Raw genomic sequence first — 27,943 nt, 5'->3', positions numbered from 1 at the left:
TTTAAATATTGGCTTCATGTTTGCATATGAGCTATCGGTATTATTTAATGCAAGAATGGGTACTTATATTAGTGTCTTTATGTACAAATCTGTTTATGTGTTGTCATGTCAATGTTTCGATTCTGGGTTTCATGCAGACAATTGTTATCTTTGTGAAAGGGGTTTTTAAGTAGTCAAAGAAATCACTTAAGCGCACTGCACTGTTTATTTATCAACTGTTTATTGGTTAAAAGTCATTCATATTTTATGATTGCCTTCTGTTGTGATCCATGCTCCAGCTCTTACTCTGCTAATTCTTTTCCCTAAAACAAAAACAATATATATTTCACCACATTCATCTATTTAAAGTGAGGTTCCACGTTCTAGACCACAATGTGTATGTATTTATGCATTTATTACAGTTTTTTTTTCAAAGCAGTACCATCAGGTGGCGCTCACCTTCCCAGCATCACGGCTCTTGGCTCTCAGCTTGTTGACCTGGGATTCGGCGATGTCAGCGCGCTCCTGACATTCCTCCAGCTCATTCTGCACCTTCCGGTATCTGGACAGGTGAGTGTTGGCCTGCTCCTCCTGTCACGAGGTTTTGTTCAAAAATAAATGTCATTAGTAACTTTCGAACATCTCTGAAGACCTGTCGCTCTAACATAGAACTATGACTCACAGCTTCCTCAGCTTGACGCTTGTAGGCCTTCACTTTCAGCTGCAGTTTGTCCACCAGATCCTGCAGGCGGATCACATTCTTCTTGTCTTCTTCAGTCTGTAGAGGTCAAATGAGTTAAATCACTATCTAGCACTGATGTTTGTCCGGTCTCTTGATTCGAATGGTTAGTACCTGGTAAATGAGCTCCTTCACTCTCCTCTCGTATTTGCGCACTCCTTTAACAGCGTCAGCACCACGTCTCTGTTCAGACTCAACTTCAGCCTCCAACTCACGAACCTTCAGTAAAGCAGGTATGATGCGGTTAGTTTTCTTCATGTAATTAGACTGCGCAAGCAACACGAGTGCTGACATATGTTGTAGAACATGTCTGCCATGGCCAGCAGAATCCGTTCTTCTGAGCACCTAAAGATTCAAACCCACCCTGGACTCCAGTTTCTGGAGCTGTTTCTTTCCACCTTTCATGGCCAGACTCTCAGCCTCATCCAGACGGTGCTGCAGGTCTTTGACCGTCACCTCTGTGTTCTTTTTCATCCTCTCAAGATGAGCACTGGTGTCCTGCTCCTTTTTCAGTTCCTCAGCCATCATGGCAGCCTAAAATGTCAAAGTCAAGTAACATTAACTAACCTGTAAAGGTAGACACGTTAAAGTTAGGTTTTGAAGAATATTGAAAGAATAAAATAGCAAGCACTCACATCAGTGATGGCCTTCTTGGCTTTCTCCTCTGCATTTCTGGCCTCCTGGACAGAATCCTCCACCTCACCTTGAATCTGGACCAGATCCGTCTCGAGCTTCTTCCTGGTGTTAATAAGACTTGTATTCTGTGAGACATCAACAGTGTTAGTCAGAATGTTACCTCGCTGTTGTCTTAAAACTAAAGTTGTCAAGTTTAGTGTTGAAATAGATTTTTGTACTTGAGAGTGGAGGAGTCCCACACGCTCACTGGCGTCCAACAGCTCCTGCTCGGCCACTTTACGGCCTCTCTCGGTTTGCTCCAGTGCAGCTCTCAGCTCCTCGATCTCTGCTTGCATAAGGTTATTCCTGCGCTCCACCATGGCAACCTGCTCCTTCATGTCTTCTTGTCCTCTGATGGCTTCATCAAGGTGCAGTTGGGCATCCTGTTGCAGGGTGTCAATATTATTGTAGACACTTTGTCATGCTTTGAATCTAATTTAGACATTTATAGATTTTGTGAACAGATTTTGACAGAAAGAAGATAACCTTGAGTTGGCCTTGGACGTTCCTGAGCTGTTTCTGGGCCTCGGCGGCCTGGCGATTTGCATAGCTTAGCTGAATCTCCATCTCATTGAGATCTCCCTCCATCTTCTTCTTGACTCTCAGGGCATCGTTTCTGCTCCTGACCTCAGAGTCCAGAGTGCTCTGCATGGTATCGATCACTCGTTGGCTGTTCCTCTTGATCTGTTCAATCTCCTCATCTTTCTCAGCAAGCTTCCTGTCAATCTCACCCTTGACCTGGTTCAGCTCCAGCTGGATACGAAGAATCTTGGACTCTTCATGTTCCAGTGTGCCCTGATGGACAGTAGTAGGGTTTTATTTACACAGTAGAAGACTTATTTGAAGTGTAAGTAATAGATTCAGGTACGGGGTAATTGTCTTGTGAGCTCTAAGCAACATACTTCAGCTTCTTCCAGTGCAGTCTGGATCTCTGCTTTCTCAGACTCCACTATCTTCTTGGACTTCTCTAACTCATGAATGCACTTTCCAGTCTCTCCAAGCTGCTCAGTCAGGTCAGAAATCTCATCTAAACACACAAACAGATTTGTCAAAATTGTTTAAGTGCTGCTTTTTTAAATCTTGATGTACAATATGAATGTGTCATTTACGTTGCAGATTCTTGTTCTCTCTCTTCAGAGTCTCCAGCTGGTCGAGAGCTTCCTCATAGGAGTTCTTCATCTTGAAAAGCTCAGTGCTGAGGGAGCGAGCTTCTTTCTGAGCACCTTCCAGCTCAGCCTGACCTTCCTCATACTTCTGTTTCCACTCTGCCAGAACCTGACAATGATAAAAATGCAACGATAGTTAAATGGATCATTAAAGTTCATGGATCGAAGTTTAAGTTCGCACATGACTAATTTTTTTACTTTGTCAAAGTTTCTCTGTTTCTTGTCCAGGTTGGTAGCCAATGCATTTGCTCTCTCCACATCAATCATGAGATCTTCTACTTCACCCTGCAATCTCTGTTTGGTCTTTTCCAGTGAAGCACACTTTGAGTTCACAGCCTCAATAGATTCTTCAGCCTCCTGGAGACGTTGGGCCAGCTTTTTCCTGTTGTGTAAAATTGTGTTATGCCCTATCAAAAGTAAATTGCTCAGGTATTGACTTAAATGTGTTGCACTGTGTACTTGGATTCCTCAAGTTCCTCAGTGCGCTGGATGGCATCAGTTTCGTATTTGGTTCTCCACTGAGCCACCTCACTGTTGGCCTTGGACATTCCACGCTGAAGTTCGGCTTTTGCCTCCTGTTCCTCCTCAAACTGCTCTCTGAGCAAATCACAGTCGTGACGGGCTGATTGGACACCATGGGCAAGAGCGTTCTTGGCCTGAAATTAAACATTTGTTCACTGCAATTGAACTCTCCTTGGTTTGCTAGAAATGGAAATGCATTTGACTGTGGGTGGTGTGTACCTTAACTTCCTCCTCAATGTGTCTCTTGAGTTCTTCAATCTGCTGAGTGAAAGCTTGTTTTCCTCTTGTGAGCTGAGAAACAAGAGCTTCTTTCTCCTCCAGCTGGCGAGCAAATTCACCTGTCCATTCACTTTGGGTTAATAATTCTATCAGACAAATTTATTTACTACATATTTTATTTTTGTACACCAACCATTCTCAGTGTAAAGTCTTGCTTTCTGGGCACTTGTGTCATTGAGCTGACGAACATTTTCATCATTCTTGGCCTTGAGTTCACTCAGTTGGTCTTCAAGGGTTCGGCACATCTTCTCCAAATTAGACTAACCAAGTGCAAAGTTTTACTCATGTTGTTTAAGTGTGCATTTCTGTTAAATGATATTCTAGTAGTGCTTACCTTTGATTTAGCCACGGCCTCCATGTTGCTTGATAAATCATCAATCTCCATCTTGTATTCGCTTTTCTCTTTCTCCAGCTTCTGCTTGACTCGCTGAAGGTTGTCGATCTGTTCTCCGAGCTCGGCCACGCTGTCTGCCTGCTTCTTCCGGAGAGCCGCTGCTGTGGCCTCATGCTGCAAGGTGGACTCTTCCAGGTCACGACGCAATTTCTGTAATTCTACTTCACGCTTCTTATTCATCTCAATCTGGGCAATGGTGGCACCACCAGCTTCCTCAAGCCTCTCGCTGATCTCCTCAAGTTCCCTGGAGAGATCGGCTCTCTGCTTCTCCACTTTGGCACGAGCGGCTCGCTCGGCCTCAATTTCCTCCTCCAGCTCCTCAATACGGGCCTAGTTTTGAAACATCCATTTAGCTTGTGATACTACAGTAGCAATGTTAATTCTCTCAGTGTCTTTAAAAAAAGATAATACCTGAAGTTCTTTGATCTTCTTCTGAAGCTGTGCCCCCATAGACTGTTCATCTTCAATCTTGCTGAGTAGTTGACTTGTCTCAAAGTCCTTCCTGTTTCAACATTAGGGGTTTGTAAAATGTGCATTTTGTTTAAAATTGCACAAATATCTTACTTCTACTCACTTCTTGATCTTTTCATCTGATTGTTGTTTGTCGTTCTCCAGGTCCATTATGGATTCCTGGGCCAGTTTCAGGTCACCCTCAAGCTTCCTTTTGGCTCTTTCAAGGTCCATACGGAGCTTCTTCTCTTGCTCCAGTGAACCCTCAAGCTTACGTTACAAAATCCCAAAACACAACAATTAGACCTTCCTGTCATTGACTCGTGGGCTTATTCTAATGCCAAACATCTTACATCATCCACTTGCTGCTCAAGTTTTGTCTTGGCTTTAGTTAGAGTGTTGACTTTGTCTTCCTCTGCCTGCAGGTCATCTAGGGTCTGTTGGTGAGCCTCTTGCAGGGCTTTCTTCTCTTTGGTCAGCTTGGCAATGCTGTCATCCTGAGAGGCCATCTCCTCAGTCAGGTTTTTCACCTAAATGCAAACATTTGTTCAGTGGTTTCCTTCTCAAGAGCCTGAACAATAGATAATGTATAAAATATGTGATTATAATGTCAACCTTGTTTTCAGTTGCATGTTTCTCCTTTTCCACTTTGGCTAAGGTGAGCTCCAGGTCATCAATATCTTTCTTCAGCTCAGAGCATTCATCCTCCAGTTTCCTCTTCTTAGCAGTGAGTTCAGCATTGATCTCCTCCTCGTCTTCCAATCTTTCGGATGTCTCTTTGAGTTTGGCCTCGAGCTGGATCTTGCTTTTGATAAGACCTTCACATCTTTCCTCAGCATCAGAGAGATTCTCTGTTTCCTGTTCAGTGAGATAGACAAGGTTAATTTCTTGAGGTTTTTTTATTCAAGCTACACCTTTGATATCTATTGTCTGGCCTCAAGAACTGTAATACTCACTGATGCTACTTGAAGTTGAAGGTCATTTTTCTCCTGCAGGAGTGACACCATTTTCTCCTCGATCTCCTTCTTTTTGGCGAGCGCCTTCTCCAGGTCCTCCTTCATTTTTCCGTAGTTCTCCTTCATTTGGGAGAGTTCTTTCTCTGTCTCTGCACTCTTCAGAAGAGGCTTGATCTTGAAGTACAGCTTCATCCATGGCCAGTGTTTCACATTCATGAATGAGCGGATGTTGTATTGGATGGTATAAACTGATTCTCTGTTTGGAATTTCAGCAAATTAGGTGATTCAGCAATTGTGTCGTAAAAGTGAAATTGTACGTCTAGACTGTACCTCCTCTCCATCATTTTGACAAACTCTCTTCTCATGAGGAATCCTCGGCACAAAGCCTGAGTCATGGTAACCAGCTGTGATAGTTTCTCATCTCTCATCTCCTCAAGGGTACCCAGCAGACCAGCTTTGAAGAACACCTACAATCCCACAACACAAAGGATGGACAAACCGGTTGTTTCTATCTTTGTATACCTAAATTGATTTATACTTCAAATAAACATTTATCACATACTTTGGTGTGTCCAAACTTGTACTGGGTGTGGTCAACATCAATGGAGCCCAAGAGTTTCTCTGAAGCTTTCTTGTTGTCAATGAACTGTCCCTCTGGGATAACGCTGGCGTTTAATACTTTGTATCTGAAAATCAAAGTTTTAAAACAGTCTTTTGCACTGGCATTTGTTTAAGCAATGTGTATTACACTGTGATTACTTAACAACATGGCTTTGTGGCCACAGAATCAGAAGCACTGTCCGCAATTTTGCATTCTTGCAAAGCAGCTTTATATGTGTAGTAGTACCAGAACTAAGAGATGTAATTATTAAAAAAAATGTGTACGTTTGTAATCAGACTTCATAGTGCCAGTGTGTGCCACATTGTATATTAGTATTACTTACTATAAAATGATCTGTCTGTGTGATTGTAATCCCTATGTACAATGAATACCTCTGCTTGAAGTCAGCGTAGAGGATTCTGCTGGGGAAACCCTTTCTGCAGATTCTAATACCCTCCAGCACACCATTACACCTCAGCTGGTGGATGACCAGGAAGTTCTCCATCAGGCCTGAAAATAAAATAGAAATGACATCATGGTTTGATGTTAACTTCTGAGGCCCGTTTGACTCAGGAGTCGCGTTTACCTGGAGTCTTGGACTCGTTTGGAATCAAGCAGCGTACGAAGTGAGGATGAGTGCTCCTCAGGTTCGTCATCAGCTTGCCTAAGTTCTCCTGTAATATTGTTCACATCATTAGTCTTTAAAAGGTTGGTTTTAATCGTCATGAACTTCACTCTCACCAAGAGATATCATCCTCATACCCTAAACATCGCAGACACGGTTTGGAAGGAGCCTCCCTTCTTCTTTCCCCCCTTCTTTCCACCTCCAGACTCTGTGTAACATTACGGTACTGCTCATTAAAGGTTGATTTATTATAGGAATACATTTGATTGAGTGCATATATTTTGACCTCCCCTGAAGCTTAAGGAACTCTGACAATATATATATAATCTACCTTCACTCCCTGCATGAGCGACATACAGAAACGACAAAAGTTTGACTGATGACTTCTGATAGAGTTGCACAACAGAATCGTTCAGTGGATCTTTGTTCTTGTCCAACCAGCCAGTAATGTTGTAGTCGACAGTGCCTGCATAGTGCACCAGAGCGAAGTGAGCCTCAGCTTTGCCTTTGGCAGGTTTGGGCTTCTGGAAAGCTGCAGTTTTGCCAAGATGTTGATCGTAAAGCTTGTTTTTGAAACTGGTGTCTGTGGCTTTGGGAAACATGCACTCCTCTTCAAGGATGGAGAAGATGCCCATTGGCTGGTGGAGAAACATTCAAGCTCAAGTAAAAAGCAAAATGGAAACTTCACTTTGTAAGTCGTTTTAATATTTGCTTCATTCCTTACCTTCTCAATAAGCTCAATGCAGGCAGCTAAGTCCATCCCAAAGTCAATGAACGCCCACTCGATGCCTTCTTTCTTGTACTCCTCTTGCTCCAGCACAAACATGTGGTGATTGAAGAACTGTTGCAGTTTCTCGTTTGTGAAGTTGATGCAGAGCTGCTCCAGGCTGTTGTACTGACATTTCAACACAAGCTCAAGTTCTCACATTCTCAAGTTCTCCCAACTCCAACACTTATATTCGGATGCTTATATGTTAACAATTGATGCTTACATCAAAGATCTCAAATCCGGCAATGTCCAGCACACCAATGAAGAACTGTCTGGGCTGCCTGGTGTCCAACATCTCATTGATACGGACGACCATCCACAAGAACATTTTCTCATAGATTGACTTGCAGAGAGCTGAGACTGCATTATTCACCTGAGAAACAGTGATTGTCCTTCATGAATTTTATGTTTTAGGTACTTTTTCTCTTTTATAGTCATCGACTGTGTTAGTTGTCACCTGTGGAACGGTTTGGCCTTTGGTCACATACTCATTTCCGACCTTCACTCTGGGATAGCACAAAGCTTTCAGCATGTCCGCCGAGTTCAGGCCCAGGAGGTAGGCGATTTTATCGGCCACTAAAGAAGCAGATAATGGACAGTAAATGAATGTTTGTGCATGTTTGTATGATGAAATGAAGAGTGTGAAGACTTCATCTCACCCTCATTGCCGTCAGGTTCAGCCTGCTCCTCTCTCTGCTTCTGCTTGAACTTCATGTTGCCATGATGCATCACAGCACCTGTGAACTTGTAGATGCCTATTTTCTCTTCAGCGGTGAAGCCCAGAATGTCAATGGCGGTCTATTTTTTGTCGGACAAAATGAATACAACGTTTGAGAGCAAAGAGAGGCCATCAAGTACACTCAAACGTACGGTATATTATAAATAAAAACAATGGTGTTGCGTACGTACATCAGTGGCGATGAACTCCTCCACGTCATCGATGCTCTTGACAGTGATTTCACCCTGACTGATCATGTGATAGTCATAAGGGTTGGTGGTGATGAGCAGGGCCTCTGGAAAGAATTCACAGTCACTACGTTAACACTGCTGCTCTAACGCTGGGTTCACACCAAATGCAAATTTATAACTAGTGGGAAAAGTTCGTTATTTATCGTGTGAGTTACGTGAGCTGACAAATATTTTCAACTTTCGCATCGCCTGCCACGAGTTCGCGTCTATTTGCGTCTTTGCGTTGACTTTGTATGTAATCTACTCAAATCTCTTGATTCACGTTTGGTGTGAACACAGCATTAGACGTCGTGTTTTATGAAACACACACACTGCTGTAGATTTCTCACCGAGCAGCTCTGGTTTGTGTCCGGTCATGAGCTGGTAGAAGATGTGATAGCTCCTCTCAGCAGACAGCTGGAACGTGACTCTTGACTTTTCCAGCAGATCTTTACAAGAGAACGTTGGCTTCAAAATTCATGTTTGTTTGACTATAAAACATGTTTTTGTTTTAAAACAGTGCGACTCACAAGTTTCAATATCAGCCGAGGCCAGTTTTCCAGTGGTGGCAAAGTGAATCCTGATGAATTTACCCTGAAGAGATTCGACCGGGTCAAAACTGTTCGTGAAGGTACGGCGAAACTCTTAAAGGTATCTGATCGCATCAACTTACAAAACGAGACGAGTTGTCGTTCCTCACGGTCTTGGCATTACCGTAAGCCTCCAGCAGGGGGTTAGCTGCGATGATTTGATCCTCCAGCGACCCCTGGTGGACACACATGTAATTTAATCATGTTGAATGGTTGTCACTTAAATCGTGCCTGTAACTTTTATTCTATTGTGTTTTTTCTGACCTGCATTTTTCCAGGTTCTGCCTTTTTCGGTCCAGACACGGCGATTGTCGCGAAGTACTGGATGACACGTTTGGTGTTGACGGTCTTTCCCGCACCGGATTCTCCGCTGTTTTGTAAACACATAAAAATAACGACACGGTCTCTTATACAGAACAGAATACAGTCAATTATGGTTTGTCATGAATTGTAAATGATTTTCAGAAGAAATCGAATGAACTCACGTAATTAGGACCGACTGGTTCTCACGATCTGAGAAAATGTGTTAAGTAGGGAGGTGGGGAAGTTATTACATTATGATGAAACATGTTTTATTTAGTAGTTATGTCCAACGATATCAAGAAATACGTTAAGTAAGTTAACAGGGTCAGTTTATTTTTAGGTTATTTTTATGTCGCTGACCTGTGAGCATGAACTGATAGGCGTTGTCAGAGATGGAGAAGATGTGGGGCGGGGCTTCAATTCTCTTTTTGCCCCTGTAACCATTCACGACAACTGTGTCGTACACCGGCAGCCACTTGTAGGGGTTGACAGTGGCGCAGAATAAACCTGAGTAGGTCTGAAACAGAGACGACGGTCCAGTGTTACAGCTCAACATCTCTCTCACCATCAATTCAAGCACTTAAGTTGTACGTACGTAGATCATCCACGCTGCGTAACGCTCTTTGAGGTTATACAGCACGGCAGGCTCATTGAGATGGGTCATCATGGCCATGTCTTCAATCTTATCAAACTTGGGAGGATTCATGGGAAAGATTTCATCTTCTTTAACTGTCAGCGTCTAAAGTGCAAGATTGGTTAGGTGGATGGGCGACGCTGTACATATCAGAATATTAAACTATGAAGCATGTAAAGCGAGTTAGTGTATCGTCATACCTTTCCACACAGAGTTTTGACTGTAGCTTTGCCACCGTCTTTACTAACAAGTGTCCCCTTAAGGTACATGTTATCGGGCTCAGTAACAAAATATGCCGTTTTAGCATCGAACGGAGTGTTCTGAGCCTCGATCCTCTCCCTTTCTGGCTTCCGGAGGTAAACGGCCGCCGGGCCAAAGCACTCCATTTCACCATCTCCCATGATGCCTTCTGTTGATTGTGAAATCGATCCAAAAAAAAATGTGTGCCTTATGATTCTGTTCTTTGAAATGCAACAAACTTACATTCATCATTTTAGAATTAAAGTCATTAAAGTCCCAGTGAAATTAAAAATAACAATTCTTATTTTTTCATGAAATATTGCAGCGTTTATAGTAAATAGTTTATTAATGTGGGTCATTCTCTTTTTAAAGTTCATGTACCCTCATAATCGTCAGTTAAAATCTGAAAATGCACTTCCGCCCTGAAATGACTCTCCATCTCAAATGACGTAAATTAGATGGCTTGGGTGGAGCATCTGTTAACTCCTCCCCTTCAACTGTCAGTCTGCTGCCAGTTTCATTGCAACATCTGTTTTTACACATCCAATCAATTCGCAGTGAAAAACGCAAGCCACGCCCACAAATTTACTCCTTTGAAATTCCTTTTCACTCGGAAATGTGTCAGAATACGGAAGTTAAAACGATCGCAACTTCCGGTTCACAGGGACTTTAAGACTATGAAATGACACAAATCAAATTTGGGCGTGTTTGTTGATTTAATAAATGTTTGTTTGTTTTTACCTTTCTCAAAGCCTCAGTTCAGAGAAATCAAGGTCAGAGTCTTGAAAATGCCTGCTATAGTTACAAACACATACAGTCATTTTTATGAAGTACTGCACACTTTGCATCATTCATTACTCAATATAATATAGTATAACATAATATAGCATAGTACAATATAACGTTGTATAATATGGCATAGTGCAACATAGATTAGTATAAAATAACATGGTATACTATAATATAGGATAATACAGAGTAAAACAAAATGAAACGACATGATACAATAAAACAGTATAATGTAGATAGTGTAATGTAATGTAAGTAGTATATTATAGTGTATAAGAGATGCAGGTAAGGTAAATTATCTTGCCGTGAATGGGTCCCTGTCCGATCTTGTGGCGAAGGAAGACTGATGCTTTTATAGAGATGCTTGTGTGAACTCAGCAGAATCCGCCGGCTCGATTAGGTCATGTGGATTTGCTTTGAATGGTTGTGACACCTGGCATTTCCCATTTATAGACCTTTATTAGTCAATAACGTCATGTGTTTTCATCTTCTGGACTTTACTGGAAACCTAATCCTGCACAGATGCGTTTGTTCTCTCGAGAATGTCATTTTTGTGAACCATAGACATTTCAAACTGTTTGAATTTGGACTCAGAAATGACAACAATGAATGACTCATAAATGAAGGAATAAATCAATGAGTATTAATAGTTTTGTTTGATGAATGAAGCACTATCTTTCTTCAAGTCTCTCTCTCTCTTTCTTTCTTTCTCTCTCTCTCTCTCTCCGAATGTCTGTGGTTTCAGATTCTTAATCGGTCACATAGTTTCCAAGGTCTTTTTGATACTTTGGAGTGCAGCTGTGGGGGAGATCTCTTGGGTCACTGGAACATGTATCATGCATGCCAAAAATGGAAAGGTATGTGTTTTTATGAACTTTGATCTTTCTGCATGTGCCCAAATCCACAAATAGAAGCATTAAACTTTTTTATAATGAAGAGCAGTTCCTTATTTATGCCTTTAATTTCTCTGCCATTGAGCTTGACTAACATAACTAGCGTTATAAAGTTATGCTTTTGTTTAAAGGAACAGTTCACCCGAAGATGAAAATTCTGTCTTCATTGACTACCATAGTGGGAAAATTGCTTGTTCTCTTGAACACGAAGATTTTTTTGAAAAATGCAGGAAAGTAAACAGTTCTGGGACACCTTTGACTACCATTGTCGTTTTTCTCACTATGGTAGCAAAAACGGTTTGGTTACAAGCATTCGTCCAAATATCTTTCTCCGTGTTCGTCAGAACTAAGAGATTTACACAGATTTGCAACAACTGGAAGGTGAGTAAATAATGACAGAATTTGTATTTTGGGATGAACTGTCCCTTTAAATGTTGTAGGTAGATGTAAATAATGTGTAGCCTATATATTGTGTGTTTGATCCCAGGAAACGCACATATTTCCAAAAAGACATGCATGGACCGAAAGTACTTTAAGTCGCTTTGAATAAAAGCGTCTGCCAAATGCATAAATGTAGGCTGAATGTGTAATAATGTATGTATAATCTTCTTAAATAAAATATTAACAAATGTTTCATAAATACTAGTTGAATTACACGCGCACGGTTTTAAATAACTCTTATTAAAAAAAAAGAGCAGTTCATTGGTCCTCCGTGCAAACCTTTAGCGTGTAAAATCATAAGACGTGACGACACGAGCCGCGATGCGCGTGCAAACGGAAGCGTGATATCGCGAGAAGTGAGAGCGAGAGCCGGAAGTGAAGATGGATGGTGTCGATGTATGTGCTAATAACAAACAGAAGCCGAATCAAATGCTGCCGAATAAAATGAGAGGAGAATTCACCAGAAACCAGAGGAAAGATTCTGAGGTGACGCTCGAGCGAGCGCGTTTATGTCACTTTCATATCGCGTGTCTGTAGATTTAACGCGAGTTTCAGCGGCGGTTAGCATAAACATAACGTGAAGTTTATTTACAAACATATTATCTTAACAGTATTATCAACAAAAAAACTAACAATCTTTGTTTTATGAGTACCCACATGTCAGTATTTACTGTTGTATAGTATAGTCGTGAATTTGGTAACACTTTACTTGAAGCCTTTATTTATATTGCGTTATAAAGGGCATGATGCATTATAATTGTTCATAATATGTGTGGTAATACATTAAATGTTGTTGTAAAGAATAATAACCAAATTAAAAATGTAAAGTGTAACAATGAATTGATAAGTGTGATAACATTACCTGTAATTACACTTATTCATGAGACTCTACAATGCATTAGAAGGTGCATTAGAAAGCATAATTAATGCATTAAAACTACTTTTATAAAGCATCATACATATATGCGTTAAGTAAAGTGTTACCATGAATTTCACTTCAGTTTACTGTAGTAAATACTGAAGTTGTAGTAAATTCTAGAGTTTACTGTAGTATGTTTTTATGTGGCTCTAAAGCTCAGACTGATACACACACATGAATATTACACAGATTTGTTGTCATGTATATGTGAACCGCACCATGTTTACTGACATTTACCCAAAGCTGTGCCGTATGATACCATACTAACCTTGTGATGACCGTAAGTGTGTGTTTATGTATGAGATCGGTCTGTATCTGTATATATATATATATATATTGTTAAGACTCTCTGTTTGCAGATTGTGATGTATTTATTGGTGTGTTGTTGATTTGTGTGTGTTTCAGGGTTTATCAGAAGCTCCTGATCTGGAGTTTGAATATTCAGATGCTGATAAATGGAGCTGTGAACTCTCAGGTGAGAGAAACTAATTCCGTCCCCTTGAACTCAAAATGTACCCCGTTTACTTTGCTATCGCACGTTATTAGTTTTGTGGTGAACAATTTATGCCAGTCGATATACAAATTTATTTTTGACTTTGTAATCTTCACTGATAGTCTGATCATGTGCTTCTGCTCTGGAGTGGTGGTTTTTCTGTGATGATGTCAGATTGAATATCTGTTAACTCCTCCCCTTCTGATTGGACCTATAAAAGTGGACGGTTTATTTTGAAATGGAAAGAGACTTGTAGACTTGACGTGAACTTCAAACTCTGAACCTTTCGTGCACATTTATAATCCTGACTAAACTCTCAGAGATCAGTTGCTACATCACATTAAATGAACGAAACGAAGACTACTGGAGACCGTATTAACGCATTCTTTGTGTTCGTGTCGTGTAGAGTTGTACAGTTACACCGAAGGTCCAGAGTTTCTGCTCAACAGAAAATGCTTTGAGGAAGATTTTCACACTCACAGTAAGTACTGATCTCACTTCTGCTGTTTTGTCTTTTTATATTCATATTTTAAAGGGACACTCCGGCCAAAAATGAAAATTCTGTCATCATTTCCTCACCTTCGAGTTGTTACAAATGTGTATAAATGTCTTTGTTCTGATGAACACAGAGAAAGATATTTGGAAGAACGCTTGTAACAAGACAGATTTTGCCCCCCATTGACTCCCATAGTAGGAAAAAATACAATGGTAGTCAAAAGTGCCCCTGAACTGTTTTCTGTCCTACATTCTTCAAAATATCTTCTTTTGTGTTCAACAGAACAAAGAAATGTATAAAGTATTTTTCCTACTATGGGAGTCAATGCGGGCAAAATCTGTTTGGTTATAAGCATTCTTCCAAATATCTTTCTCTGTGTTCATCAGAACAAAGACATTTATACAGATTTGGAACAACTCGAAGGTGAGGAAATGATGACAGATTTTTGGGTGAAGTAACCCTTTAAATGTGAAACGTTTGTGTAACTTTGATTTGGAGTGCCCAATAGGACACGATGAGTATAAAACGATTACTGCATCAATGCAATTAAAACAAACAGTGAAGTGTGCGGGAGACATACTTCTGCTGTAATATTGAAAATTGAGGATGCAAAGCATCGGGATGCATCGTGATATCGAATTGAATCGTTGACATGATAATCGTAGTCGAATTGAATCGTGAGACAAGTGACGATTCGCACCCCTGGCACCCAATCTGTTTAATAAAGGTTTTGTTTGAAAGTCTGATATTTCTGCGCTAATACTTCTGTCCCTCACTAGAAACATAATGTTTCCAATTGAACTCAAAACGCAAGTGTTTTCTGCTGTGTTTTGGCAGTGCCCAGTAAGAAATGGACCGAGGTGGACACGGCTCAGCACAGAGCTCATGCCATGCGTCTGCTGGACGGGCTGGACGTCATCGGCAGAGAACGACGCCTAAAAGTCGCCAGAGCCATTCTGTACATGGCACAAGGTCTGGCACAAGACGTCCTTCTCTTTGTATTTCTTTAAAACCCATGCAGTCTTTGAGTTGTGATGGTGGCGTTTGGTGTTTCAGGGACGTTTGGCGAGTGTAGCTCTGAGCCGGAGGTGCAGCACTGGATGAGGTATAACATCTTTCTGCTGTTGGATGTTGGAGCTTTCACTGCCCTGGTGGAGCTGCTCAATATGGAGATCGAGTGAGACGAAGCGCATACAGACCATCCTCAATAACAGACACGCCTGAAATAATTCACAAAATAATGAATGTTTTGTGTTTTAGGAATAGTGCTGCATGCAGCAGTGCCGTCAGGAAACCTGCCATCTCTCTGGCCGACAGCACCGACCTCAGGTACACGAACACACACCTGCATAGCCCAACTCGTCTTTACTAGGAAATGTCCAACAAACCCGGTGCATTTGTGGTTTTAGGGTGTTGTTGAACATCATGTACCTGATGGTGGAAACCATCCAGCGCGAGGAACCCACAGACACTCCAGAGTGGAGAAGCATCAGAGAAACCTTCAAATCTGAACTCGGTCAGTGAGATCAGACAAGTGTTGGAAAGTGTAAATGTTGGCTGTCCAGGTCCGGTTTAATCGTGTGTGTTTTCAACAAATGATCCCAGGTTCTCCTCTCTATAACCACGAGCCCGTCTCAGTCATGCTGTTTGGCATGGTGACCAAGTTCTGCAGCGGTCACGCCCCTCATTTCCCCATGAAGAAAGTTCTGCTGTTGCTCTGGAAGACCGTCCTGGTGAGAATGATGAAGTTTTTATACTCGTAAAACACACTTTAAATGATCAGAATTTAATCCTGCATGATTTAAAATATCTATTCGGAAGATAACGCTTAAATCACTAACTGTGTTGACTATAACAGGGTTGACATTTCCCACCATTTTTGGCTTTAGCTTCATGTGCAACCTTAAACCAGAGACCACATGGCATGTCTAAAAACAGAATTGTATAGAGTTTCGTCATATTATGTGAAACGAGAGACTAATTGCAATATCACAATAACAGATTTGACGAAGAATGAGTCTACTAATGGTGTGTCCTGAACATTTCATGCTAATTACGAGAGAAGAGAGTTTAGGCTTTGCCAGAGAAAGTGACAGCACTGCATGCAGGTCACATGTTTTTTCTTTATGCTTTGACTAGTTTGGTGCAGTTTTATAACGGGGGTAACAGAGTTGACCAGAACATAGGAACAGACCAGTGAAGATATATTACCAGTGAAAGTTTATTCTAAAATATTTTATTACTCGGATGACTTTTCTTTTGTGTTTAGTTCACTTTTGGAGGGTTCGAGCAGTTGCAGAGCAGTAAGGTGAGCAAACGTTTGGCGCTGGGTTTGCCTCCGCTGCCGGAGGACAGCATCCGTGTAGTGAGGAGAATGAGAGCCGCGTCGCCACCGGCGTCTGCATCTGATCTCATCGAACAACAGCAGAGACGTGCCAGGAGAGAACACAAGGTCGTCACCACATCTAATATGTTTACGTCAATTTTGAAGGCGTTTTAAACAGTTCAGAGAGTGTTTCATCAGTTTTATGTCTCTTTCTTCTCTGCAGGCTCTTATAAAACAAGACAATCTGGACGCGTTCAACGAGAAAGACCCGTACAAGGCGGACGACGCTCGCGAGGACGATGAGGAAAACGACGATAACGACAACTCTATGGAGGCGGAGCCATTTCCCCTGGAGCGTGATGAGGTCATGCCGCCGCCCGTCCCCCACCCCCCCTCGGAGAGGGTCTGTTTTCCCAAGGGTCTGCCCTGGGCTCCTAAAGTCAGGTAGATGCGGTGATGTCATCACTTTAACAGGTCTTTTGTGGTTCGAGATTGTCGACCTCTGTTTTCTTTCTGGCAGGGAAAAGGACATCGAGAACTTTCTGGAGTCCAGTAGAAGCAAATTCATCGGTTACACTCTGGGAAAGTGAGTGTGTTCTCACTGTAAGTGGTTTAGGTGTTCTTGTGAGCACCGGTGATTTATGTTTGTGCTTGTTTGTGTTGTAGCGACACAGATACAGTTGTCGGTTTGCCCAGACCGATTCACGAAAGCATCAAAACGCTCAAACAGGTGAAAAAGCGACATCACAATTATTTCCTATGCTCTGGTCACGCAACAATCATTACCGCGGTAGAACAATGTTGTGTTGTTTCAGCACAAGTATGTGTCCATCGCTGAGGTTCAGATCGCTAAAGAAGAAGAATATCAGAAGACGCCTCTGTCTGGAGTGAGTAACCAATCACAGATGAAGCTACAGAGTCTCGTGATGTCATTACTACAGCATCCATCTGTGTGTGCGTGTGTGTTCAGGGTGAAGAGGAGTTGGAGTTGTGTGCCACGGAGCTCCTGTACCAGGGTATTTTACCCAGTTTACCACAGTACATGGTGAGAGATGCATGCAGTAAATGCAGTCATCACACGCTATATGAGCTGTGTTCATACCGACAGGCCTGCGTGTGTTTGTGTTTCAGATCGCTCTCCTCAAGATCCTATTGGCTGCTGCACCCACGTCTAAAGCCAAGACTGACTCCATCAACATACTGGCAGATGTGCTGCCTGAAGAAATGCCGTAAGCCGCGCACACACACACACACACGCATGCATGGTTAATGGCTTTATACTCCAAAAAATTGTTGAAGCATGACGCTAGCAGTGCTAATGGTCAGTGCATACTGATGACTATATGAGGGATAACAACAGTGATCGGGAGGTCACAGACTTGAAAAAGTTTTTGTGAAACGATTCATTCGTTGAATTGAACGAGTTGGCAGTCCAGTTGAATCTGATTCACTCACTGAATCCGTCAGAACTGGTCTAGTGAACCTATAACGGTGAGTCAGCTGCAGATCCCAACACAAACTCCCACCGGCGCTGCTCCACTGGGTTGCCATGGTTACAGTGAGCCGGTTTCATTAAAAATATCCTGCAGGTTATAAATATATATAATATGCATCTGATATCTCATTCTAGTACCACAGTTCTTCAGAGTATGAAGTTGGGCGTTGATGTGAATCGACATAAAGAAATCATCGTCAAAGCCATTTCGGCCATACTCCTGCTGCTGCTGAAACACTTCAAACTCAATCACGTCTATCAGGTACACACACGTTTATATAAGTACTATAACACAGACACAGTTTTTTTATATCATAATAATTGCAAATTGGCCTAAATTTTAAACTTTATTAATTTATCAAACATTCTGAAAACACATTCGGCCAAATAAACACACTTCTTCTGCATGTCAAAGTTATTTTAGTAATTGGGATTTATTACTTTATTTATTATAAAATTCAATGATTTATTTATAATGTAAATTTTTTTGATTTACATAAAAAACACTGTTATGTGTTTTTTTATATTTATAAATTGTTATTTACTTTTTTTAGTTTAGTTTATTTTCAGTAACGTTTTAGTGCCTTCTAAATTTCATTTAGTTTGAGGTTTTTCAAATAAAATTTTAGTTTTCAATGAACATAAATGTTTAAATAGTTTTAGTAAACTATAATAACCCTGGTTCGTAAGCATGTTTACGTGTTTTTTGACGTGTAATTTCTGCTATAGTTTGAGTACATGGCTCAGCATCTGGTGTTCGCCAACTGTATTCCACTCATCCTGAAGTTCTTCAACCAGAACATCATGTCTTACATCACCGCCAAAAACGGGTGAGTCATCAGTCCGCCTCTCTTAACGTGTTATTTATACCAATGCATTTTGGGTACTTATGCAGTGTGTCTCCTGACAGCATCTCGGTTTTGGATTTCCCACACTGCGTCGTGCACGAGCTTCCTGAACTCACAGCTGAGAGTCTGGTGAGAATTATCACACGCACACATATAAGACTGACGATCCTCTGGGCGTCATTTAGAGCGATGTGCGATTGTGTGTTTTGCTAACAGGAAGCTGGCGATAACAATCAGTTCTGCTGGAGGAATTTATTCTCCTGCATCAACCTGCTGCGCATCCTCAATAAACTCACTAAATGGAAACACTCCAGGACTATGGTAAGACACCATACATCGAGTCGAGGTCTAATTGGAGTAGACGGAGACGTTATTCAAATAATTTCAAATAAATCCATGTCCCTCGAGGGATTGACCTTTATATTCATCTATTGTTGCATATCTGAAATTTTGACATGTTGCTCCGTTACGTTTCTAGATGTTGGTGGTGTTTAAATCCGCTCCCATCCTGAAGAGGGCGCTGAAGGTCAAGCAGGCCATGATGCAGCTCTACGTGCTCAAACTGCTTAAAGTTCAAACCAAGTATCTGGGGCGGCAGTGGAGGAAGAGCAACATGAAGACCATGTCAGCGATATACCAGAAAGTGCGTCATCGTCTCAATGACGACTGGGCTTACGGAAACGGTGAGTAAACGGACACTCGACTTGATTATGGCAATAAACTGACAGCAGTTGTTTTTGATATACTTCAAATTGAACAATTCGTCTGCACAATTTGTTTGAATGTGCGTGAGGGGTGAGGTAATCGTGCCTGCCGCGTGTCTCTGATAGCAGACCTGGATGCCCGTCCGTGGGACTTCCAGGCAGAAGAATGCGCCCTACGCGCCAACATTGAGCGCTTCAACAGTCGCCGTTATGAAAAGAACCAGAGCCATCCCGAGTTCCTGCCGGTGGACAACTGCCTCCAGAGTGTCCTGGGCCAACGGATCGACCTACCTGAAGACTTCCAAATGAACTATGACCTTTGGCTGGAACGTGAGGTCTTTTCCAAACCCATTTCTTGGGAGGAGCTTCTACAGTGAGGTCTGCAGCTCCATTCCTGGATGACTAAAATCTTCAAACGACACTATGCTTTATAGTCCAACAACAGGGACCATTACCTGTGTGTGTTTGTGTAATATATATATACTGGCACATCTGTGGTAAACACGGTTTTTACTCTTAGCAAAGGAAAGTGTGTTAGCCAGATGTGCAATGAGGTCATTTTTAATGGTTGTTTTATTGATCATCTATATCTGAATATTAAACCTGATGTTATTGTAAAAGACTGTATTTATCCTGAAGTGCTTTGTGCTTTTATCACTGGAAGGCTTTATAACACAATACATTGACTCTTCCCTCTGGACCCTCATTTTTTTTATCTTTCTTGCCATTGAAAGTCAAAATAAGGTGAGGTTGCCAAGATGTTTGACACACATTAAAGTTTCTTTTATAGTAAATTAAAACGGCATTAGTGAGAGAAGTAGAAAGGGCAACGAACTGCAAATATTACACTGCAAAAAATGACTTTCTTACTTAGTATTTTTGTCTTGTTTTACAGTACAAATGTTCTAAAAAAATTTGAATCAGGATGCATTTTCTTGATGAGCAAAATGACCTAAGAAAATAAGACTTGTTTTTAGACAAAAAAAATTGTGCTTAAGACAAGCAAAAAAATTTGCCAATGCGGTAAGAAAAATAATCTTGAATATAGCGACCAAGAAAAATGTAAACCTTATTTCAAGATTATGTTTTTTTACCGCATTGGCAGATTTTTTTGCTTGTCTTAAGCACAAATTCACTGAAATTTCTTATTTTTTTGTCTAAAAACAAGTCTTATTTTCTTAGGTCATTTTGCTCATCAAGAAAACGTTTGTACTGGAAAACAAGAAAGTATTTTTTTTGCAGTGTATTTTCATAATTTCACGTTGTGAATACGTGTTAGCTATGTAAAGGTGAATGAATGCCAGCGTTGTTTATAAACACCTTAGTTTTACTTTAACGTTACCCCTAAATATACTGAAGTATTTTTTAAACGCTGAAACGCAGGCAGCCCACGTCACAGCTAAACGTTTTTTTATGCGCGTAAGAAACAGTCCGTTTAGTGCCACATAAATGCTGCTTACAACTGCCAATATTTCACTTAAATAAACTGTAATTAATGTTATTTCAGCTTTTATGAATAAAGCATATGGCGCGAGACAATCACTGAGGAATCCGTTTGACAGCAACGTCGCGCGTTCACAGTTTGACTGACAGGAGAGGCACGCGCTCAGAGTTTGACTGACAGGAGCTTCTCTGAGGTGAGAAACGTTTAACTCGCGAACACTTCAAGTAAAATACATTCATTTATGAGGCTAATGTTTTGAGATTCTGATCTAGGTTACCTTCAGGGTCGCTTTTTTAAACAGTTTTGAAAGGTAGTTCAGTGTTTAATAAAAAACTAAATGTTAATATCGTTTATAAACACTGATTGGTTCCATAAAGAACCTTTAACGTTTCGAAGAACCTCAATTTCACAAAATCTTTGTAGTGGGAAAAGGTTTCTAAAGTGGCATCGATGTAAAGGATCTTTTTAGCAGGTTTATTTTTGTTGAGTGGTGAGAAGTGTTTTAAATAAAATGCGTGTCCTCCAAGTGGTCGTAAGTCAGGATTTTACGTTTCATGGAAGTTAAAGGGACAGTACACCCCAAAAATGTTTTGATTAAATTACAAATTTCATTTTATCTACAGCAGAACAAAAAGAAGACATTTTGAAGAATGTTGATGACCAAACAACACTGACCTCCATTGACTTCCATTGTATGAACACAAAGCCACCGAGACACTCTCAAAATATCTTCTTTTGTGTTTCACTGCATAAAGGGTCACATACAAACATGAATTTAAATTTTTCCCCAAATGTTTCTTTAATGTACACTACATTTACATTTAGTCATTTAGCAGACGCTTTTATCCAAAGAGACTTACAAAGTAGGGGAAAACAATAGAAGCAATATGTGCAACAAAAGACACTACACATCAGTGCCTTTACGTCTACGACAAATAAATAATTCACAAAGAAATCCGACATATGACGAAGACGGTCAACTGTGACGCTTTCTCGCATGTTTCAGTAGATTTCTTGATTTATTGAAGCCCCTCCCACACGTAGAGCAGTGAAAGGGTTTGTTTCGAGCGTGTACTTTCTCGTGCGTTTTCAGGGTCGTCGTCCGAGCGAACCTCCCGTCGCACTGTGAACACTTGTACGGTCTCTCTGCGCTGTGAATCTTCTCGTGGTCTTTCAGTTGACTGACGGTGGTAAACCCTTTCCCGCAGTGGAAACACACGTGAGCTTTGACGCCGGTGTGTCTGTCCTGATGCTTCTGCAAACAGTCGAGCCGCGCAAAACTCTTTCCACACGCCAAGCACACGTAAGGCTTCTCGTCGGCGTGAATCTGCAGGTGTCGCTTCAACCCTGATGCCGAAACGAAATGTTTACCGCACTCCTCGCAGGTAAACGGGTTTTCCGCCGAGTGCGAGTTCAGGTGATCTTTGAGACTGCTGGCATGCATGAATCTCCGTCCGCAGTGGGAACACGCGAAGGGTTTCTCCCTGGTGTGGACCCTCATGTGAACCTTCAGCTTTTCCGTGTCCATGAACTTCTTTCCACACTCGTGACACGTGTGCGGTCTCAGGCCGCTGTGGATCCTCAAATGTCTCTTCAGGTTTTGGGGATGTTTGAATCGTTTTCCGCACTCGGGGCACGCTTGCGTCTTCACTTCATCGTGAGGTTTCTTCTCGGTGTGGAGCAGCGAATGTCTCTTGAGGTTTTCAGGACGCGTGAAACTCTTTCCGCATTGGTGGCACGCGTGCGGCTTCTGCCCGTCGTGGGTTGTTAGATGCCTCATGAGGCTTTCGGTGCGAGCGAACGTCCGTCCGCACTGAGGGCACGCGTGCGGTTTCACTCCGGTGTGAATACTCGCGTGTCTTGTAAGATGATGTTTATTTTTGAAACTCTTCCCGCAGTGACCACATGTGTGCGGTTTGGCTTCCGTACTCGAAATTGTGTTTTGCGATGAATTATTTCTATGCCGAGAGAAAATAAAAGCTGCTTCTCCGGTTATGAAATGATGTTTCTCCTCCACTTCATCCAGTTCTGCGTTGTCCTCGTTCAACTCCAGCAGGTCTAAATTGAACACGTGAAATTATCAAATGTTAAATTCAAGAGAGACGCGTGTGACTTAAATAAACATGAATTGCAAAAATCAATAATGACAACACAAACCTCTTTGTTCCTCGGTGTCTTCATGTTTTATTCTGAAGGGTTCTGGTTCGCTCATGTTCTCCTCTTTAACAAACTCTTTGCTCATAGATTTCGGTTGTATCTTTGGATGCACATCTCGACTTCAATATTTATGGGAATCTGATTTGCCAAAATCAAAAGGTAAATTGACACAGCAATTGTACATTTATCTGCCTTCCTCATTAACATGTGAACACATTTAATCTGGGAAATACTGCAGTATTACTTCAGTATTTGATAGCACACATACACGCTTAAAAAAAGGTGCTTCAAACGGTTCTTTGATGCCATAGAAGAACCTTTTGGTTCCACAAAGAACCTTTAACATCTGAAGAACCTTTCTGTTTCACAAAAGGTTCTTCAGATGATAAAAAAGTAAGATAGAGATGGTTCTTTAAATAACCTTTTGCTGAATGCCTCTTTGCGGAACCAAAAATGGTTCTTCTATGGCATCGCTGTGAACAACCTTTATTTTTAAAAGTGTACATCTGGGAGACGTCTGCATTTACATCTGCAAGACGTATTTTTTTGATTGTTTGCTCATCTGCAATACGTCTGAGACGTCAGATGTCATATATACATCTAGGAGAGGCCTCTAAGATGTTTATGATTCAGAATGGATGTACAACAGCTCTTTCTAAGATGTTTAGCAGATGTTTTTACACAGCAGATGTTCTCCAGATCTTTAGCAGACGTGTACGTGTGCTAGCTGGGGGTATACTATATTAATGTATACCACAGTATGCTGTAGTATAGTGAATTGGTCAACTGTAGAAGTATACTTTAGTGTTTTGAAGCATACCATAGTAAACATTAGAGTATATTGATATTTTACGGTTTACTATAGTAAATACTCAAGCATACCACGTTTTTTTTTGTGGGTAAAATGAAAGATGGAATGGCATTCTATGCTATTAAGGGCAATTTTACCCATGTGTACATTTCCGTCACAGTTTAGAGTAATTGGTCAAAATATGTAGAGTTTGGGGTCTTACCTGTCAGTCACTGTTCATTGTTATTGTCCTTCATTTATAATCGCGTCTAATATGAATTTGTGTCAATCCACGCGTCCACTAACTGCAGTTAAACGTCATGTACTGCGAATCGATGTGTTTGTTATGATAAACAAATATAACTGCCTCATCACGTTGAAATGTTATTGTGCGGTTTAGCTGACAGACCGGAAGACGGGATTTCGAGGTAGCCACGCCCACTCTCGCGACGTCAACTGGGGTGCGTTCCATTCGGAAGTGATCATCTCGAGTACCCTTCGAAGTGTGCTTCACTATTTGAAGCTTTACAAAGGTAGTTAAAGTAATCTAACTCCAGTTATAAACAAATAATATATAAAAGCAAAAATGAATGCTTTTTTTCGTTTATAACCAAAAACAAGGCGTTTGTCTGCATTGATTGTATTGTGTTATTTTTTATCTGACATATATATCTGTAAAATGTGGTGTTGTAATGATGTAATTTAGTGGGTATAGCTAATAATAAAAAAGGATTTATGAAGACTTGAAACTTTATTTGCATTTTCTTTCAGCGGAAGCCAATGTCCCGTTATCAGATTGTGGATGAACAGCGACATCTACTGCTGATGAGACGGTAATTCATTCCATTAAAGAAGGTAAAAACATATTAAATATGTATCTTTACATCTCTAAAAAAAAATTTTTTTTTTTTCTACGAATATTTTACTTTCATGTCAGTTAAAAGGCGGGTCTGGTGATTTCGTGACGTTTTTTAAGTGTGTTGCGGTCCCTTTAAATGACTCCATTGTTTCTGCTGAAGTTCATCAAAGTTCCTAGAAAACTCAAACGAACCGAATCGAGACACAATCAGACGTGTTTTTCATTCACAGACGTTATAAAGTCTCTGATGTTTGTGTTTACAGAGAAACGTCATCGACTGATGTGAAACACGAAATCAATCATATTCATATAAAGCATCGTTTTCATCATCATCATCTTCATCAGCAGAACGACTCACAATCGACAAACATGAGTGAGTTTAAAAAACAACACTGAATATATGTACACACACACACACACAGACCAGTAATGTCATTTATGATATATATATATATATATAATTACCCGTGGTTTTACTATAGTAAACCGTTACTTGTGTAGTTTTTTTGTGTATAGCTCACCATTTGTATAACCGCAGTTTTTCTATAGATGTAGCTTATATCACGTTTTTTGGTGTTATTTGCATTAAAACCATGCTTAAGGGATTTGACATGAAACATATGCATACAACAATATTGAACCGTGCCGTACACGCAACACAACGATAATATAACACGATACAGTACATGATGCAACGCTGCACTGTACAACACTACACAACAACACAAGACATCACACAGTGATACACAATGATACATGACTGCACTTTCTTCATGTTTTGTGTTATCATGTAGAATAACTATAAGCCATGAGTTTGTGTAGATGTGAGTGACCTTTGACCCGGATGAGGTGAATGTTTAACCAAAGTGTAGGACAGTGTAAAGTCCTGACAGCAGATCTGATGACATCAGCTGTCACTTCTTTCTTTTTTAAGCATTATTTTGTCATGATGTTATATTTATGGTGTCGTTGTGTGTCAGTCAGTGATGTTGTACGTTCGCGTTTATTCAAGAGTTATGACGTGTTGCGCTTTTATCTGCACACAGTATGCATACTTCAGTAGTAGTGCAGAAGTATGCCAAGACATTTCATACACTCTCAGTGATGTCATTTTGCTGCATGGTTGCCGCAGCAACACATCAGAGTGTCTGATGTGGGGAATCCTCTGCCCCTCCCCTCAGAGCCTTGTCATTCCCTCACAGGCCACGCCCCCACCACTGCGCTAAGACATCCCCAAGCTCCGCCTCCGCCTCTTATATTTTCCTGCTTTGCTGGTAGTCTCTGCTAGCTCTGTCTCTCTCTCTCTCTCTCTCTCTCTCTCTCTCTCTCTCTCTCTCTCTCTCTCTCCATCCGTCCCGTGTGCAGTCAGCAGCATGGAGTCCAGCGCAGCTCCAGCGCAGAGCAAAACCAAAACTAAACCCCGCAAGAGAGGCAGTTTACAGAGCGCCACCAGCCCCGGTGAGTGGACCACAGACAGACACAGAGAGACAGACAGAGAGAGCGAGAGACGGGTGGGGTGTGTGTGAACATCAGATCAGTGCAGTAACACACCACAGCTCCACACTAGAAGAGTTTGTGTGTGCGTGTGCGTGTGCGTGTGCGTGTGCGTGTGCGTGTGCGTGTTTTGTCTAATCAAATGTGCTGAACACTTACACGTTTTTATCTTTTTTTAGAAATATTTTAGTTTAGTAAAATAGTTTTTTCATTTTCTATCTTTTGAATTTATAACCACTTTAATGTAAATGTGTGATTGCCCCAATAAAATGTGCAATATATAAATATATTTTTTATAACAATAAAATATTTAATTCCTTTTTTTATATGTTTGTCTTATATTTTTAGAATAAATTATATATGCTTTATAAATATTTAATTATGAACATTTAATACTTTTTTATATAGAACTTATCATATATATTCTTTGTTTGTTATTATATACTGTATATATTTATGACTATTTATTTTTATAACAATACAATATATTAATACGCATTCTTATGTATTTGTCTTATATTTTATATAAAATGTTTTAAATGTTTGCTTTAGAAATGTAAATATTTATTAAATGTTTATGATTACATGTATCAATATTTAGAAAGCATATATCATTTATTCTAAAAATATGAGACAAATACATAAGAATACGTATTAAAATATTGTGTTGTTATAAAAATATATAGTCATAAATATATATGTATAATACAAATATAATGAATCTAAATTATACATTCTATATAAAAATGTATTAAATAATTAAATGTATCAAAATTTATAAAGCATATATAATTTATTCTAAAAATATAACACAAACATAAACAAAGGAATGAAATATTTTAGAATAAATTATATGTGCTTTATAAATATTGATACATTTAATTATAAACATTTAATACTTTTTTAAATAGAATTGATCATTTATATTCATTGTATCTGTTATATATATATTTATTTATTTATTTAAGATTTGAAGAATACCAAATGAAGAATATCTTAAGAAGAATTTGCTCTATAAATATTGTTGTGTGTATTTCCCAAATGTTTGTTTTGTCATTATTTATGTGTAATAATGGTTGCACAATCGATGGTTTACTTGCGTGTGTTTCTCGTGTAAAACAGGTCAGCGTGTGGTTTGGGTGGTCCTGTTTTCACCTTTCATCTTGAGCACACAAATACATGAATGAAACATAAGGTTTTGTAGGAAGTGAGTGTGCTCATGAAGTACTGAAGAGATGACGTCTGTAAACACACAACACATGATAACACACGTGTGTGTAGCCACAGAGAGAGCCACACTCGATCTTATCCACTGTGTGCAGCTGCTGAAGAGTAAACGCGTGCATCACGTCTGTTAGAGATGACCGTTGATTCTGAGTTTCAGGACAGAGATCAACCCCATAATACTCACATCCATGACATTCTCCTACTCTTCAGCTGTGTGCGTGTGTGTGTGTGTGTGTGTGTGTGTGCGTGTGTGTGTGTGTGTGTGTGTTACAACAGTCAGGTTATAAACATCAGTTTGTCCCAGTTCCCATGAATTCCAGTGGCTGCTTTTCCCAGCGTTCCATTGGTTCATCTTAACCCCACCACTATCTGGATCATGGTACGACCCAAACCAGAGTGAAGCCGACCGTCCCAACACACACGCACACACACACACACACACACACCGCGCACCAGAAACCTCATCTATCACACTGATGCCGTTGTATATTTATTGTGTATTTACATACGTGTGTGTCATCTCTTACTGACACTAATTGTTGTTGTGTCATGTGCAGGTGTGTGTGTTTATGTACAGCTGACTTTCACTCTCTACATGTTTGATAAGGGCTATAGAACAGTATGATTTCTTCTTAATAATCTCTCGCTCTCTCTCTCTCTCTCTGTCTCTCTCTCTCTCTGTCTCTCTCTCTCTCTCT

General features: G+C 40.5%; 4 protein-coding genes across 9 annotated transcripts in view; 2 read left to right on the top strand and 2 right to left on the bottom strand.

Annotated features, from left to right (window-relative positions):
* Positions 1 to 191: 191 nt before the first annotated feature.
* Positions 192 to 11,020, bottom strand: LOC130548952 (myosin heavy chain, fast skeletal muscle). Its single transcript, XM_057326038.1, has 41 exons — positions 10,964 to 11,020; positions 10,612 to 10,665; positions 9,831 to 10,039; positions 9,592 to 9,735; positions 9,357 to 9,513; positions 9,179 to 9,206; positions 8,958 to 9,063; positions 8,777 to 8,869; positions 8,634 to 8,697; positions 8,454 to 8,552; positions 8,065 to 8,168; positions 7,815 to 7,953; positions 7,613 to 7,731; positions 7,379 to 7,528; positions 7,111 to 7,281; positions 6,718 to 7,024; positions 6,524 to 6,594; positions 6,348 to 6,435; positions 6,154 to 6,271; positions 5,723 to 5,846; positions 5,491 to 5,627; positions 5,161 to 5,416; positions 4,820 to 5,062; positions 4,558 to 4,734; positions 4,329 to 4,474; positions 4,166 to 4,256; positions 3,695 to 4,084; positions 3,494 to 3,620; positions 3,301 to 3,419; positions 3,019 to 3,215; positions 2,758 to 2,941; positions 2,503 to 2,668; positions 2,296 to 2,420; positions 1,880 to 2,188; positions 1,573 to 1,776; positions 1,354 to 1,479; positions 1,082 to 1,252; positions 833 to 937; positions 662 to 757; positions 439 to 570; positions 192 to 302 (listed from the first exon to the last, which is right to left on the bottom strand). Exons 3-41 carry the CDS (start codon positions 10,029 to 10,031, stop codon positions 282 to 284), a joined length of 5,805 nt encoding a protein of 1,934 aa, XP_057182021.1. The 5' UTR covers positions 10,032 to 10,039; positions 10,612 to 10,665; positions 10,964 to 11,020; the 3' UTR covers positions 192 to 281.
* Positions 11,021 to 11,630: 610 nt separating this feature from the next.
* On the top strand, positions 11,631 to 19,991 carry strip1 (striatin interacting protein 1). Of its 3 annotated transcripts, none has more exons than XM_057326042.1 (21): positions 11,631 to 11,933; positions 13,318 to 13,387; positions 13,812 to 13,886; positions 14,739 to 14,873; positions 14,958 to 15,078; positions 15,162 to 15,230; positions 15,311 to 15,417; positions 15,507 to 15,634; positions 16,171 to 16,353; positions 16,451 to 16,671; positions 16,748 to 16,813; positions 16,894 to 16,957; positions 17,043 to 17,114; positions 17,198 to 17,272; positions 17,359 to 17,456; positions 17,858 to 17,984; positions 18,452 to 18,552; positions 18,633 to 18,699; positions 18,787 to 18,891; positions 19,049 to 19,253; positions 19,401 to 19,991. In XM_057326042.1, the coding sequence occupies exons 1-21, from the start codon at positions 11,835 to 11,837 to the stop codon at positions 19,649 to 19,651; spliced, it is 2,439 nt and encodes an 812-aa protein (XP_057182025.1). In that variant the 5' UTR covers positions 11,631 to 11,834; the 3' UTR covers positions 19,652 to 19,991. The 3 variants fall into 3 exon arrangements, with proteins under 3 accessions (XP_057182025.1, XP_057182022.1, XP_057182024.1); XM_057326039.1 differs by lacking the exon at positions 11,631 to 11,933 and adding an exon at positions 12,339 to 12,479 and having other exon boundaries at positions 19,401 to 19,990; XM_057326041.1 differs by lacking the exon at positions 11,631 to 11,933 and adding an exon at positions 12,339 to 12,479 and having other exon boundaries at positions 19,404 to 19,989.
* Positions 19,992 to 21,329: 1,338 nt separating this feature from the next.
* Positions 21,330 to 24,192, bottom strand: LOC130548743 (gastrula zinc finger protein XlCGF8.2DB). The gene is made up of 3 exons (XM_057325723.1): positions 23,889 to 24,192; positions 22,876 to 23,013; positions 21,330 to 22,776 (listed from the first exon to the last, which is right to left on the bottom strand). Exons 2-3 carry the CDS (start codon positions 22,958 to 22,960, stop codon positions 21,695 to 21,697), a joined length of 1,167 nt encoding a protein of 388 aa, XP_057181706.1. The 5' UTR covers positions 22,961 to 23,013; positions 23,889 to 24,192; the 3' UTR covers positions 21,330 to 21,694.
* A 511-nt stretch (positions 24,193 to 24,703) lies between these two features.
* ampd2a (adenosine monophosphate deaminase 2a) overlaps positions 24,704 to 27,943 on the top strand; it is a 15,339-nt gene continuing 12,099 nt past the window's right edge. For 2 of the 4 annotated variants that reach the window (XM_057325718.1, XM_057325715.1), the window contains exons 1-2: positions 25,893 to 25,982; positions 27,522 to 27,624. In XM_057325718.1, coding sequence (XP_057181701.1) covers positions 27,622 to 27,624 — 3 coding nt within the window. In that variant the 5' untranslated portion in view covers positions 25,893 to 25,982; positions 27,522 to 27,621. Of the gene's footprint in view, positions 24,898 to 25,892; positions 25,983 to 27,521; positions 27,625 to 27,943 lie in introns of those variants that run through there. The other 2 variants (XM_057325717.1, XM_057325716.1) reach the window with 2 other exon arrangements.

This window comes from Triplophysa rosa, linkage group LG25 (assembly GCF_024868665.1).
Source record: "Triplophysa rosa linkage group LG25, Trosa_1v2, whole genome shotgun sequence".
NCBI lineage: Eukaryota > Metazoa > Chordata > Actinopteri > Cypriniformes > Nemacheilidae > Triplophysa > Triplophysa rosa.
This window is presented reverse-complemented; position numbering and strand designations above follow the sequence as displayed.

Bases quoted from the DNA above. Each gene is read 5' to 3' on its own strand.
- LOC130548952 (XM_057326038.1), bottom strand. From the start codon at position 10,031: ATGGGAGATGGTGAAATGGAGTGCTTTGGCCCGGCGGCCGTTTACCTC. The intron at 9,207-9,356 runs GTCAGCGACATA...ACATTTTCTCAG, and splicing joins CTATCAGTTCATGCTCACAG to ATCGTGAGAACCAGTCGGTC. The intron at 9,064-9,178 runs GTGAGTTCATTC...TTTACAAAACAG, and splicing joins AACCAGTCGGTCCTAATTAC to CGGAGAATCCGGTGCGGGAA.
- LOC130548743 (XM_057325723.1), bottom strand. From the start codon at position 22,960: ATGAGCAAAGAGTTTGTTAAAGAGGAGAACATGAGCGAACCAGAACCC. The intron at 22,777-22,875 runs GTTTGTGTTGTC...TGTTCAATTTAG, and splicing joins AGACACCGAGGAACAAAGAG to ACCTGCTGGAGTTGAACGAG.
- strip1 (XM_057326039.1), top strand. From the start codon at position 12,375: ATGGATGGTGTCGATGTATGTGCTAATAACAAACAGAAGCCGAATCAA. The intron at 14,874-14,957 runs GTCTGGCACAAG...TTGGTGTTTCAG, and splicing joins CATTCTGTACATGGCACAAG to GGACGTTTGGCGAGTGTAGC. The intron at 15,418-15,506 runs GTCAGTGAGATC...AAATGATCCCAG, and splicing joins AACCTTCAAATCTGAACTCG to GTTCTCCTCTCTATAACCAC.